This window comes from Diabrotica virgifera, chromosome 6, assembly GCF_917563875.1.
Source record: "Diabrotica virgifera virgifera chromosome 6, PGI_DIABVI_V3a".
Classification (NCBI taxonomy): Eukaryota; Metazoa; Arthropoda; class Insecta; order Coleoptera; family Chrysomelidae; genus Diabrotica; species Diabrotica virgifera.
The window spans coordinates 243,953,293-243,967,676 of NC_065448.1; the positions used below are offsets into that span (position 1 = coordinate 243,953,293).

A 14,384-nucleotide genomic window follows, 5' to 3' on the forward strand; every position below is an offset into this window, starting at 1 on the left:
TCTCAATATCCAATAATTGCGTTCATGGAATAACTCATCAAGTACAAAAATTGATCTAATATTGATTATATTATAGTTGCTGTGACGAAGCATGGCTTAAAATATCTGTTTTTATTTATTCTTTAAAGTTGCCTTAAAAAATTCCAATATTCAAGTTAGGTGAATTTAAAAAACAATTTGTACCTTTAAATCGATTTTTCTTCACTTTCTGAAGTGTAGTTAGTGAGTTTTACCTCTAATAGGACGATATATATGTGTGCTTATAAAGCATTCGACCAAGTACGACATGAACAATTAATGCATGTCATGAAATCAAAAAAGAGAGACTACAAGGACCTCAGGATTATATCGGATTTATACTGTAAGCAAGGAGCAAAAGTACGTGTTAACGATCAGCTGTCAAAGGAAATTGAAATCTGACGTGAAGTGAGACAAAGGTGCGTGTTGTCGCCAACTCTTTTTAATGCCTGCTCGGAAGACATCTTGAAAAAAGCTCTTGATGGTGAAACAGTTGAAATAAAGGTAAATTGAGTTCCCATTAACAACATTAGATATGCGGATGACACTGTCATCTTAGCCGAAAATATTGGGGATTCTTAGAGGGTGGTGACCAGAATAACGGAGTTTGGACAAGACAATGAACTTCAAGAAGACAAAATTTATGAGAATATCAAAAACTCAAAGAAATAATGAGAATCTCTTCATAAACGGATCCAATGTAGAACGAGTCGACCAATATGCATATCTTGGTACAATGTTCAAATCCACAAGTGATTACTTTCAGGAAATCAAAGTCGGAATAGAAAAGGCTCGAGCAAATTTTAACAAAATGAGAAAAGTGCTCTGCACAAGAGATTTGAAGTTGGAGCTAAGAGTTATATTGGCTAGATGCTACGTTTTCTTGACTTAGTTTTATGGAATGGAAGCTTGGACCTTGAATGCGGTAGCAATAAAAATCTCGAATCATTCGAGCTGTGGGTGTACAGAAGAATTCTGAAAATATCGTGGACAGAACACGTCACGAACAAAGAGGTTCTGAGAAAGATGAATAAATAAATGGAAATCTAAATTACCATCAAAACAAGAAAATTGGAATACCTCGGACATATTCCACGTGGAGACAGATACCACTTGCTCCAATTGATTATGAAGTTAAATATTCAAGGAAAAAGAAGCATAGGGAGACGCAGAAGATCGTGGCTGCGCAACCTGAGAGTATGGTACGATTGTACATCAAATGAACTTTTCAGATCAGCCGTCTCTATAGTCCGAATAGCTATGATGATTGCCGACCTCCGTCGCGTAGATGGCACTTGAGGCCAATTTGAGAGGTTTTCAATCTCTTCTTGAAGCTCTTTTTGCGTTAGAAACCGTCTACGTGCCATAGTAAGTCTGCAACCAAACAATACGAATGGGATAAATACGACCCGGTATAAAAGACTACTGGGACACCAGAGTCCCGTTTAGAAATTATGGTAAAATGGTAAAAACAATATAAAAAATAAACAGTATATATCACTAACCTGTGTTAATCAGCAACTAAATTATAAATAATCGGTTAAAAAAACAGAACAGCCATTTTTTCTTTACTAAAATTGGATTATTTACTAATTGTTGATGCACGTGTTTAGTTAACATTAATTTTTAGGTTAAAGACGTGATGTGGCATACTACTCAGGAATTAGTAAGGCATGTCTAAAAATACAGATGCGTTCAAATAACATGGGCTTTGGAGACAAATAGATGCAAGCCGATTTTTTTAAATCCGCTGGGACATATATGTCCCATGTCCCCGCAGTAATGAAAGGGTTAATATATGGATTTTGAAATGTTTATGCACTTTTGGATATATGTTATATTATGTACTTTAAAATGCAAGTATGCATTTCCACCCATTTTTCTATTATAGACTTTTTTCCTGGTCTTATCCTGAATATAATGCAAAAAGTTGGAAGTCTCTAGGTGCTGTATTTAAAAATCAATATTTTCCGGTGCTTTTAGTGCTTGGTCTATTTATACTTTATGATACAATAATTCACATTATTTTGAACCTTCATAAATTATAAAATTTTAGTAAATTTTGTAAATAGATTACTTTTTTAGCTCAAATTTATAGAGTTATTAAAATTCATTCCAACCTCGTATACTTAAGTTTACGTACATACAATTGATCGAAAACAGGTCTGTTGTGTTGGGTAGCCGAATCTCTTGACCTAACATAATGATGCAATTTTACACAAACCTAACGCCAATCTTTCAGTTTTTTGATTTTTTCACCATATCTTACTCTCCCTATGTGCATACATGCGGAAAGTGAATAACTGTTAGTGTCCTATTTGGGTGTGGACAAGGTTATCGGTCACTATATAAAATACGAAGTAATAGCAGATATTTGTATCACTTCTCCGGTATCAACACATTAAAACAACATGAACCCATTGGTAAGTATTTCATTTCAATATTACCTATTACAATGTGTTATACGAGTGCGTACTATAAAAGGAAAATGATAAGTTTCCCCTTTTTCCTTTTCGTTTTCGTCTCTTCACTTTTTATTCAAATACATTTTTTTGTATTTTCAGTTTTGCCAAAAAATTATTGTTATCAGAGAAAACTTCTTCTTCTTCTTCTTCCTTCTTGTATGTAGGATTTAAAGCCTGTTTCTTCTTCAATATTAGCTTCCTAAATTGGTTAAATTATCGCACCGTATTTTTCTTGGTCTGCCAATAGGTAGTTCTTCGTCCATTTGGTGACTTATCTCGTGCTGTTTCCGTTTTGTCATCCATCCATTTATGAATTTATGTCTTCTACATTACATTATCTTCTTATGTTTTCGCTCCTCTCCCTATCCAACAAACTTTTCCCTGATATTCGTCGAAGTATTTTCATCTCTGTTGTTTCTAGTGATCGTCTCATTTTAGATGTGTCAGGTCTTGTCTCCGCTGTGTATGTCAATATAGGTCTAATTGCTGCTTTATAGAATCTTGTTTTTGTGACTCGTCTTAGGTATTTATTCTTCCAGATTGTGTCATTAAGAGATCCCTCCGCTTTACTTGCTTTGTTGTCGTACTTCCTCTTCAACATGTCCGTAACTGGTTATATCTATTCCCAGATATCTAAACATTGCTTCCTGCTTTATTATTTTCCCATCAATTTCGATTTTACATTATAGTGGGTATTTAGATGTTGTCATACATTTGGTTTTTTCTGCTGATATTACCATATTGTATTTCTTGGCTGTTGTATTGAAGATGTGTGTTAATCTTTGGAGATCGTCCTCTGTCTCGACGATTAATGCGGCGTCGTCTGCAGATCATAATATTTGGATTTCTTTGTTCTCCATTCTGTAACTGTGACCTTTACGTACTCCTTCTATTATTTCGTCCATTAATATATTACAGAGCAGTGAACTTAACGAGTCACCTTGTCTGACTACGCTTTATACTGGTATAAATTGTTTATCAGGTAATCATCATTAATAGAAATTTTGGTAGTCATCCTTCAAGCAATTTTTACTAATACTTCCTCTATACGATCATAATTCTTTCGGCGTTGAAAACGTTGAAAATCAGGGGCAACAAGAGGCATCCCTGCCGTATTCCTCTTTTAATATTAAGAGCCTGTGATTCCAATCCGTCTACTAAGACTGATGTTGTTTGATCCCAATACAAATTTGGAATTATGAGAGGGATTGCACTCCTTTTCACTATCTAGTTAATAGTCAATCCATTGTTTAGAGACATTGGTATAATTCCAATACCTAGCTTCTTTATTGACTTATCTTTGTTGTGATATATTCAATGTATCACTTTTAAATTATGTATGTTGTTTAGGTTGTTTAAATCAGTGATAACACAGAATCCACAAGTTTTAATGTGAAAAGTATTGCACCCCTTTCCACTGTCTTCACTTGTTCTAATTGAGTGACATTGATGATATTAGTTTCCTGATAATATCAAGTTTCCATGTGTGAAAAGGACTAGACCCCTTTCCACTGTACATAACCCTCAATTATTGGTCTTATTAAATTATAGGCCAGGACAAATCTGTAAAAAAACGTGTATTTTTGGATGTGAGAGGTGGCATTCGGATTTTTGTAGATAAAGTTAGGTGACACCTTCAATAATAATATTGGCTTATGCTCCTTCTCAAATATGCCCGGAACATTATTAAAAAAATTAAAATATTTAAAAGTTTCGAAAAACATCGATTTTTTTCTGCTTTCTTTGCTTATAACTTTAAAACAGTTCGTTTTGGAACAAAGTCGTGAAGAAGAAAAAATATAATTGAATTTTGTATGATATACGACTGGTCAAAAATGTCTTAAGGTAGGTATTACCTTTTCTGCGATATAGCAATAAATACAAAATAATGGGGCAAAATGCCCTTGTTGTTATTCAATGTTTCTTAACCACTTTGGTGGCACTTAGAACCTTAGTAATTCGTTTAGAAAATTCTTATAACTTACTCAAATGGTCTACCAAATTTCATTAAAATCGACCTAATAGATTTTGCATAATAAATTTGCAATATAAATGTTTTTAAAAAAGTTCAAAATTTTTAAAATCTTTCTGAACAAAAAGTAGACCAATTAGAAGTTGGCTAATTTTTTTTAACATATAAAGAGGTGCTCTACCTATCTAATACACTTTACAGAATTAAAATCGGATTATTTAAGGGGCCTCAGCAATGTTTTAAAATTAACAATTTTTTTGGCTTATAAACAAATAGCTTTGTTTAATAATAAAAAAATTAATTTTAAGCAATGCAAATAATTAAAACCGGTATAATTTGACTTAAACTTTCAAATGCTGTCAACAGAATTGCTATTTTATTTTTTAATCAAAAGTTATTCTCGTTCAAAAATTGCAATATTTCGATTTTTTGAATGTTTCACCGCGTTTATCTCGAAAACTATGCATCTTACGAAAAAACTTGTAAGAACTTTATTTGCTTAGAATTACCCAAGAAATACAAAAAAATGGTTTATTTTGCGAAAAATCGATGTTATGAAATTTCTCAAGTTCTTTGTTTATAACAATCTTATCGACATCCGGATCAACTGTTACCCAAAAAGTTCGTATTCTACGGGTCAAAATACATAAAAAAACTTGGGTAAGTCCATCTAAATAAAGGAGCCCCTCCTGGACATACCATTAATTTGTTTATAAGCCAAAAAATTGTTTATAACTTTAAAACATTGCTGAGGCTGCTTAAATAATCCGATTTCAATTCTGTAAAGTGCATTCGATAGTTGGAGTGCTTCTTTATACGTAAAAAAATTGACAAATTTTTGTATGTTCTAGTTTTTGTTGTGCAAGATTTTAAAAAATTTTAAATTTTTTAAAAAAAGTTTAGATTGCAAAATCATTATGCAAAATCTAGTAAGTCAATTTTAATGAAATTTGGTGGACGATTTTAGCACATTTCAAAAATTTTCTAAGCGAATTAGGAAGGTTCCAAGTGTAACCTAAGTGATGGAAAAAGATTGAATAAAGACAGGCTTGTTTTGCCCCCTTATTTTATATTTATTACTATTTTGCAGCAAGGGTGTTAAATTAAGACATTTTTAACCAATCGTATCTGATAGAAAATTTAAATATCTTTGTTTTATTCTTAAACGACTTTGTTCCAAAATGAATCGTTTTAAAATTATAAGCAAAGAAATTAGAAAAAAAAACCAAATTTTTTGAAATTTTTAAATATTTTATTATTTTTATTAATGTTCCGGGCATATTTGAGAAGGAGCATAAGTCAATTATTAGTAACGAAGTTATCACCTAACTTTATCCGTAAAAATCCAAATGCCACCTCTCACATCCACCTAAAAACAGATCCTTTCTAGTCTAATATTAATTTTAATTTAATATTTTACTAAACGAACAATGTTTTTTTTCAGTCTGTAGCTGTACTTTTCGTAGCAGTCGCTGCCGCCAGCGCTAGCGGTCTCCTTGGAGCCGGTCTCGTAGCCGACAAAGGAGCCCTCGAAGGCGCACTAGGAGGCCAATGGATTCCTGATGTACCAGTTGCCGGACACGGACCTGCAGGTATCGTCGCTCCCGGAGTAGTAGCAGCTGGAGCAAGTGCCAGAGGTGCCCTCGAAGGTGCCCTTGGAGGACAATGGATCCCTGATGTACCAGTAGCCCACGGACCTGGTGTACTTGGCGCTGGTGTACTTGGAGCTCCCGGTCTCGTCGCCCCTGGTATCCTTGGAGGTCCCCTTGGTCTCGGTCTTGGTCTTGGACCCGTAGGACTTGGTCTTGGACCCGTAGGACCCCTTGGTCTTGGATTGGCTGGACACGGTTTGGCTGGACCCAGTGCCAGAGGTGCCCTCGAAGGTGCTTTGGGAGGCCAATGGATCCCTGATACCCACGGTCATTAAATAGTTTAGTGTTTATGTGGCTGACATTACATCATTTTCTTTTGTTTTCCTTCTTTCTTCCTTTCTATGCGTTTTGTAAAATAATTTCTAAATTATTACCATATATTACATCAATAAATGTCAGTTTCTTTTATTTAGTTCTTTTATTTTATGGTAAATAACAATCTAAAAACATATGTATGTATACTGAAAGACAGGGAGAAACGTACTTTTAAAGTGTGTAAAATATTTAATTCATAATTGAGCGCTTTCGGCTTATAAAGCCATCCTCAGAGCTAGGGTCAATTGATCAATTTACACCCACATTAAAAGTACGTTTCTTCCTGTCTTTCAATAGTCATAAGTGTGTACAAAAACAATTTCAGTCTTTACATTTTGTACGTATGACTATAACTTCCAAACAAGGTTTTTAGTCGAGTATATCAAACGAGTTTATGTTGCTTTGAATAAAATTAACTTATAGTCGAAGCAATAAAGCACTGAACCTCCGAAAAAAAGGACAAGGCGGATCTGGATAATTCTTTTTGCATTCGATTCGTGAATGCGTCAGGAAACTTTGTGAACCGGAGTTATGATTATAATATTGAAAAACTGCATACAAAAAATGCATTCTTAAAGGGCATCTCAAACAGACAATAAAAAATAATCAGAACTCGTCAATTATCGGCGGATATGAGTTCAATTTTGTTACTCGGGGGTTTTTGGGGTCGCAGAAAACGAATATGACGTCAAAAATTATCTCCGGAGTACCTGGTGCCCAGGGTAACTACTGTGTACCTCGTCTTGTGGAGTTTTCGGCAAATTCATTAAAAATTAGACAAAAATCATTACTTGGGGGTTTTTGGGACCGCTAACGACGAATATGGCATCGGAAGTAATTTCCGGAGTACCTGGTGCACAGGGTACCTAGTGTTTACCTCGTCTTGTGGAGTATTCGGCAAAAAATTTATTAAAAAATTAGTCAAAAATAATTACTCGGGGTTTTTTGGGTCGCTGACGACGAATATGACATCGGAAGTGATCTCCGGTGTACCTGGTGCCCATGGTACCTACTGTTTATCTCGTAACTAATGATGTTTGAGTAATCCCCGAGTAATTATTTTTGACTAATTTTTTACTGAATTTTTTGCCGAAAACTCCACAAGAGAGCTAAACAGTAGGTACCCTGGGCACCAAGTACTCCGAAAATCACTTCCGATGTCATATTCGTTGTTAGCGGCCCCAAAAACCCCCGAGTAATGATTTTTGACTAATTTTTTAATGAATTTTAATGACGAGGTAAACAGTAGGTAACCCTTTGCAACAGTTACTCCGGAGATCACTGTTACCCGGAGACCCCGAGTAACAAAATTGAACTCATTTCCGCCGATAATTGACGAGTTCTGAATTTTTTTTATTGTCTGTTTGAGATGCACTTTAAAAATGTATTTTTTGTATGCAGTTTTTCAATATTATATCATGGCTCCGATTCACAAAGTTTCCTGGCGCATTCACGAATCAAATGCAAAAAGAATTATTAAGATCCGTCTTGTACTTTTTTTTCGGAGGTAAGGCCGATTTTAGTGCTATATTGCTTCGTCTCTTAATCTAGAAAACTGCGAAAAAATATAAACATTTAACTTTAGTAGGCATATTACAAAGTACCAATATATTGTACCATATGGAGAAGAAAATATAATTTTCTTTCAACTTTTTTTATTAAACTCCAACTTAAAGAAAATTGAAAGTAAAACCCAAACTGTAAAGTCTAGAGCCGGCAGACTAATGCATATAAGTCAAAAAAACCGATTATTCTTTTTGTACATGCACATTATTGCACAGGTCCATATATTTTTTCTCCACCGACTGACTCAAGCACATAAGTCATACACGTTTATTTCACATTGATTTTAAGTAGCGTACTTTTCCAACCTTTCAATACCTATAAATCTATAGACGTTATAAGGACCCGTGTTGAGCTGCCCCCCCCCCCCCCCCCACTTGCAAAAATCAAAAAACAAATAGCCCTGATTTATGAGCTATTTATGAGCTCTCATATTCCGCAAACTAAAAATTTTGAGCTCGTTCCACTGAGCAGGAATTTGATACTTTAGTGGGGGGGCTGAGTCAGCCCCGACCCCACTACTTAAAAATAGGAATATTGAATCGGTTTTTGCGGCAGAATTACGAGCTATTTATGAGCTCTTGAAATTATATAGTTTCGATTTTTGAGCTCATCCCCTTCACCCCCAAACAACCCTTTAATTGATTTAACATAAGAGAAAAATGCTGAGAAAACTTAAAATATATCGTATTGCGGATATAATTCCTATAACTTATATACTCTAAGAATAAACTATTAAATCACGTGCATTTCGATTATTGAGCTACAACCCCTTCGCGAGAAAACCACCCTATCTTCCCGGCTTAAGAGAAAGTTGTACTTAAAATGCATTAAACTAATTATTTGGCGACGACATATCATTGAATAATTTATAAGCTTCCAAATTACGCGAATTTAGATCAGTAAATTACAATTTATTTTGTATAGTGCAGTCACTGAAGGTAAAAATCAACGATTACCTTCAATTTCGGTGAACCTTCAACGATTTTCACGAAAATTGGTCAGTGGTTAGAGGATACGTCAAGAAACAAAGGTGACATGATACCACCTTGCGCCTTTACTCTGAGGGTGAATACCGCCCCTTCTCGGGGGTGAAAATTATTTTATTAAAAATAACTTCACAAATCAATAAAAGAACAAATTAAAAGCAAAATTTATTATATAAAGTTAATAAAATAAGTCAATACTTTTTAAGCTATTAAAGATCAAAGATTTTAATTATTCGTGAAAAAAATGCATGTAATGAAGCGGTTTTTCGTAAATCACTGAAAAACTGTAAGTTTTTACAAAAAAGTTAATAGTAGTTTAATTCGTAAAGCTTATATTCTAAGAATAAACTCTTAAATCACGCGCCTTTCGATTATAGAGTTACAACCCCTTCGCAAGAAAACCATCCCATATTCCCGGCTTAAGAGAGAGTTGTACTTAAAATAATTTAAATTAATTATTTGGAGACTACATATCGTTTAATAATTTATGAGCTTGCAAAATATATGCATGTCAATTATTGAATTGCCATTTTCTTTCTATAGTGCAGTCACTGAAGGTAAAAATCAACTACGACCTTCGATTTCGGTAAATCTCCATTCATTTTCACGAATTAACAATAACAACTTAGGGTTTTAACCTGGGGTATATGTCACCCCTTCTCGGGGGTGAAATTACTATATTAAAAATAACCCCACAAATCGAGAGAGGGACAAATTGTAAGCAAAATTTGTTATATATTGTGATTAAAATAAATTAATACTTTTTGAGTTATTAACCTTCGGAGTACGAAGACTGGGTCAAGCGTGACCCGAAAATTCACTTATTTCTTAATATTTTATGAAATAATTTTTTTACAAATCCGATTGAATCGTAAGTTCTCCTTATTTGTTTCAGTCTATTTTTTCGTATATAATTCGTGAACATGCAAATTACAGTTTTTCCTCTACGTAACATCTATGATGCCGGGTCACTCCTGACCCGGTCTTCGGATTTCTAAAATATTTTAATATGTTTGTAGGTACCACCGTAAATCGCAGCCGTCTCCTGTTTACGGGTATACGTATTCAAATATATGGCCGGAGCGAATTTACCTATGCCCCGTTTTCTGTAAGGTATTAAAATCTGGCCGCCGGAGCGAACTAGTATATACCCATGGGAAACCATCTTAAAAAATTTAAATACAATAATTCAGGATTATAATTGTTATGTTTGTTTGTTTTTTGTTGAATTAAAGATACTGTTTATTAATACTGACTATTTAAAACATCCTTATAAATAAAATGAGAATGGGTCACGCTTGACCCATCTTCGTAATCTAAGTAAGTCAAATAATCTCCGTACTCCGAAGGTTAAAGATCGGATATTTTAATTTTTGTGAAAGAAAAGAAAATGCATGTTTTAAAGCGATTTTTCATAAATTACTCAAAAACTGTAAGTTTTTACAAAAAAGTGTTCATCACTAAAATTGATGTAATAAAAAATATAATAAATTATTTATTTATTTAACATGCTCTACAGACCTTGGAGGCCTAGGGCTTTACAACTTAACAATAACAATTTTACATAATACAAATAACAATATATACTAATGTCTTATATTTATTATATAATTTGATTTAATGACTATGTAAAAATTGCTGCACTATGTTTCTCCACTGTATCCTGTTTTTCGCTTTCTCTTTCCAGTCTGTAATTTCCATCGATCCTATATCTTCTTGAAACTTTTCGTGCCATCTTTTTCTTGGTCTACCTCGTCTCCTTGTCCCAACTGGTTTTCTTAATAGTATCTTCTTTGGCATTCTTGACCTATCCATCCTCTCGACATGACCTGCCCACCTGATTCTTTGTGCCTTTGTGTATCTTGTTATAGTTGGTTCCTTGTAAAGCATCCTTAATTCTTCATTAGTTCTTCTTTGCCAACCATCTGCCGTATTTTTTCCCCCGAAAATAGTCCTCAGTACCTTGCGTTCCCATCTCTCTATCATTTCTTCTTCTGTTTTGTTTAGTACCCATGTTTCACATCCGTAGGTGACTGTTGCTCTTATTACAGTTTGGTATATTCTAATTTTCGTCTTTCTTGATACGTAATTTGACTTTAATAATTTTTTTAAACTGCCGACCTTTCGGTTACCTTTAGCTATCCTGTGCTTTAGTTCGTTTTGCTCGTGTCCTTTTTCATCTATAATGGCACCTAGATATGTAAAGTGATTTACTCGTTTAAATTTATATTCTTTTCCATCGAACGCTGTTAACTTTAGCATATCTACAGGTTCTCTTTCTGTGTTGCCTAGCACCATATACTTCGTCTTTTCTTCATTTATTTCTAGGCCGAATTTTTTTGCCTCTCTGACTAATCTTCTCATGATTTTCTTTAATTCGGTATTAGTTTTTGCTAGCAGTGTAAGGTCGTCGGCGTAGGCCATGCATTGATGTTCGTTACGGTAGATCGTTTCTTGTGTTTCTATTCTGCTGTTCCTTACAATTGTTTCCAAAACTAGGTTAAATAACACAGTTGATAGAGGGTCACCTTGTCTAAGTCCTTTTTTGACTATAAACTCTTCCGATTTGTGACTGTTCCACACTATTTCGTTAGATGTCATATTTAAGGTAATTCTTATTAACTTGATTAGCTTTTCTGGTATTTCCATTTGCCGTAGGGCTTCATACATTTTTTTCCTATTAATTTTGTCATAGGCCTGCTTAAAATCTATGAATAGTGCATATAAAACCATTTTATGTTCGTAGCAGCTTGTTTGGATTTCTTTTATGTTAAATATTTGCTCTGTCGTCGATCTATTGTTTCTAAAGCCTGCTTGGTATTCTCCTATTAGTTTCTCTGCGTATACCTCTAATCTTTCTCTTACAATCCTAGCAAATATCTTATAGCACACGTCCAGCAAAGCAATACCCCTGTAATTCTGCAACATCGTTGCATCCCCTTTTTTATGTAATGGGATTATCCAGGCTTTGGCCCACTCTTCAGGCATCTTTTCTTCTTTCCATGTAAGTTCTATCAGTTCATACACCTTTTCCAGTAGTTTTCTTCCCCCTGCTTTCAGCATTTCTGCACTTATTTCGTTTGGCCCTGGACTTTTATTGTTTTTCAATTTGCTTACAACTCTTTGCACTTCGTCTTTGGATGGTTCGGCTATTCTTATATCTGCACCCTCTGTTCTGTCTTCGTCCTCTCCCTGATCTTCATCATCACTGCTTAGTAACGTTTCGAAATACATTTTCCATTCTTTCATAACTTTTCCCGGCTCACTTACTAGCTCTCCTTCTCTGGTCTTTATGTAGCTTGTTTTGCTTTGGTAACCTTTTTCTACTTTTTTTACCTCTTGATAAAATGATCTTATTTCATTGTTTTTAAATTTTTCTTCTATCTCCTGCAACTTTCTTTCATTGGATTCTCTCTTTTTCTTCCTGCAACTTTTCTTTAACTGTTTTCGTACGTGGTTATACTCTTCTCTGTTTTTGTCGTTAGGGTTGGTCAACATACGTATTCTTAACTTTTTCTTCTCTTCTGACAGCTCTGCACACTCCCTATCAAACCACTCCTTAGTTCTTGTCTGTTTTTTAATTCTGGGTATCAATTTTCTGCTTACTTCTTTTGTAATGTGTTTTATTTGTTCCCATCTTTCTTCTACATCTGTGGCTTCATTCTTTGTTTCCAAAAACATTTTTTCTATTTCTTCTTGATAATTTTGCCTGGTTGTTTCTTTTTTCAGTTCAGCTACTTCGTATGATTTTGTTCTTTTTGCATCCTTTTTTACAACTATTTTTTCTTCTACTTTACTTTTACATTCAATTTTTACTAAAAAATGGTCTGAACTGCAGTCTGCTCCTCTCATACTTCTGACATTTGTAATAAATTCCGCGTGTCGTTTTTCTATCATTACATGATCAATTTGGTTAACGGTTTTTCCGTCCGGAGATGTCCACGTACCCTTATGTATCTCTTTCCGCTGTAGCTGTGTACTTCTTACCACCATATTTTTTTCCATTGCAAAACTTATCAGTCTCTGTCCGTTGTCATTTGACTCGTCGTGTTTGCTATGTTTTCCTACTGTATTTCTGTAGATTGCCTCTTTCCCCACTTTTGCATTTACATCTCCCATTATAATTTTGACGTCATGTTTCGGTATCTTTTCATATTCCATCTCCATTTTTTCATAATATATGTCTTTTATCTCTTCATCTTTTTCTTCGGTAGGGGCGTGTACATTTAAAATGCTTATATTTCTTTTTTCCCCTTTTATTCGTATATAACACATCCTCTCCGATATGGGATTAAAACTCATAATCTTTTCTTTTAGACCTTTTCTTATAATAAAACCTGTTCCCAACATCCTATCTGCTCCTCCACTTTTGAAAAAAACCACATTTTCTAATTCCGATATTTCTGACCTCAATTGTTTTGTTTCTTGTACCGCTACAATATCCAATTTATATCTCCCTACTTCTTTTACTAATTCCTTCATGGCTCCTTCCTCATAGGTGCCGCGTACATTCCATGTTGCCATTCTTATTTTCTCTTTTTTCCCTTTTTCCACTCTTCTTTTTTCTTCACCCATTTCTTTACCTTTTTCATCATTCTCTACGTAGTCAGACTTTTGATCTCTTGGCTTTTCTGACTTATGGTTTTGTTTTGCCTCGTTATCTTGTTTATACTTCGTATTATCATTTTCCAATCTCATGTACTTGTCCGTTGCTTTAGTCGTTATACTTTTTGTAGTCGTTTCTGCATTCCTTTTTAGTTTTTTGGGAGTCCTCTCTGGCTGTTCTGTGTGCTCTCTGTCAGTTTACCATTATCCTTATCCCATTTCATATCTTTTCCATTAATATTTAGCTTCATATACCCTATTTTTGTTGTATTACCCTTATCTTTTTCCTCCTTCGCTATTTTCCTAATTATAGCCTGTATCTCTCTTTCCATTTTTGTCATGTCAGACTCTATATATACTCCTTGTCCTGTTATGTTTCTAAGTTTACTTTTGTTCCTTAATACCGAGATTTTATCCGTCATATTTTCCATTTCTGCCAGAAATGATTTATCACCAATTTTATTTCCTTCCCTCAGTTTAACCTTTATTTGCAGATTTGCTTCAATAAACTGTTCTAGTTTTTGTTTAGTAGACCTGTTATCATTGCTATCGAGAGTTAATCCTTTAATTATTATGTTCTTTTTTCTTTTATCCTTCTCAATTCGTTCTATTCTGTCATTTGCTTCATTGAGTCGTTTTTCTAACTCCTTATTCTTTTTCTCCAGCTGTCTGACGCAATCCAAGGTTTCTTGTTGCTCTCTGCGCAAGTTTTTTAGTTCAATCATCATATCTTCATTTCTTGACATAATTGTCTGCATCATTTGTATCATCTGTTCATTTTGGTTATCACTCTTAGTCGGAGTTC

General features: G+C 34.3%; 2 protein-coding genes across 4 annotated transcripts in view; both read left to right on the plus strand.

Annotated features, from left to right (window-relative positions):
• The window catches only part of LOC114336520 (ADAMTS-like protein 1), a 1,384,970-nt gene that overhangs the window by 1,124,383 nt on the left and 246,203 nt on the right, over window positions 1-14,384 (plus strand). The window lies entirely within an intron of this gene.
• On the plus strand, window positions 2,280-6,515 carry LOC114341936 (elastin-like). Its single transcript, XM_050655015.1, has 2 exons — window positions 2,280-2,441; window positions 5,900-6,515. The coding sequence occupies exons 1-2, from the start codon at window positions 2,430-2,432 to the stop codon at window positions 6,380-6,382; spliced, it is 495 nt and encodes a 164-aa protein (XP_050510972.1). The 5' UTR covers window positions 2,280-2,429; the 3' UTR covers window positions 6,383-6,515.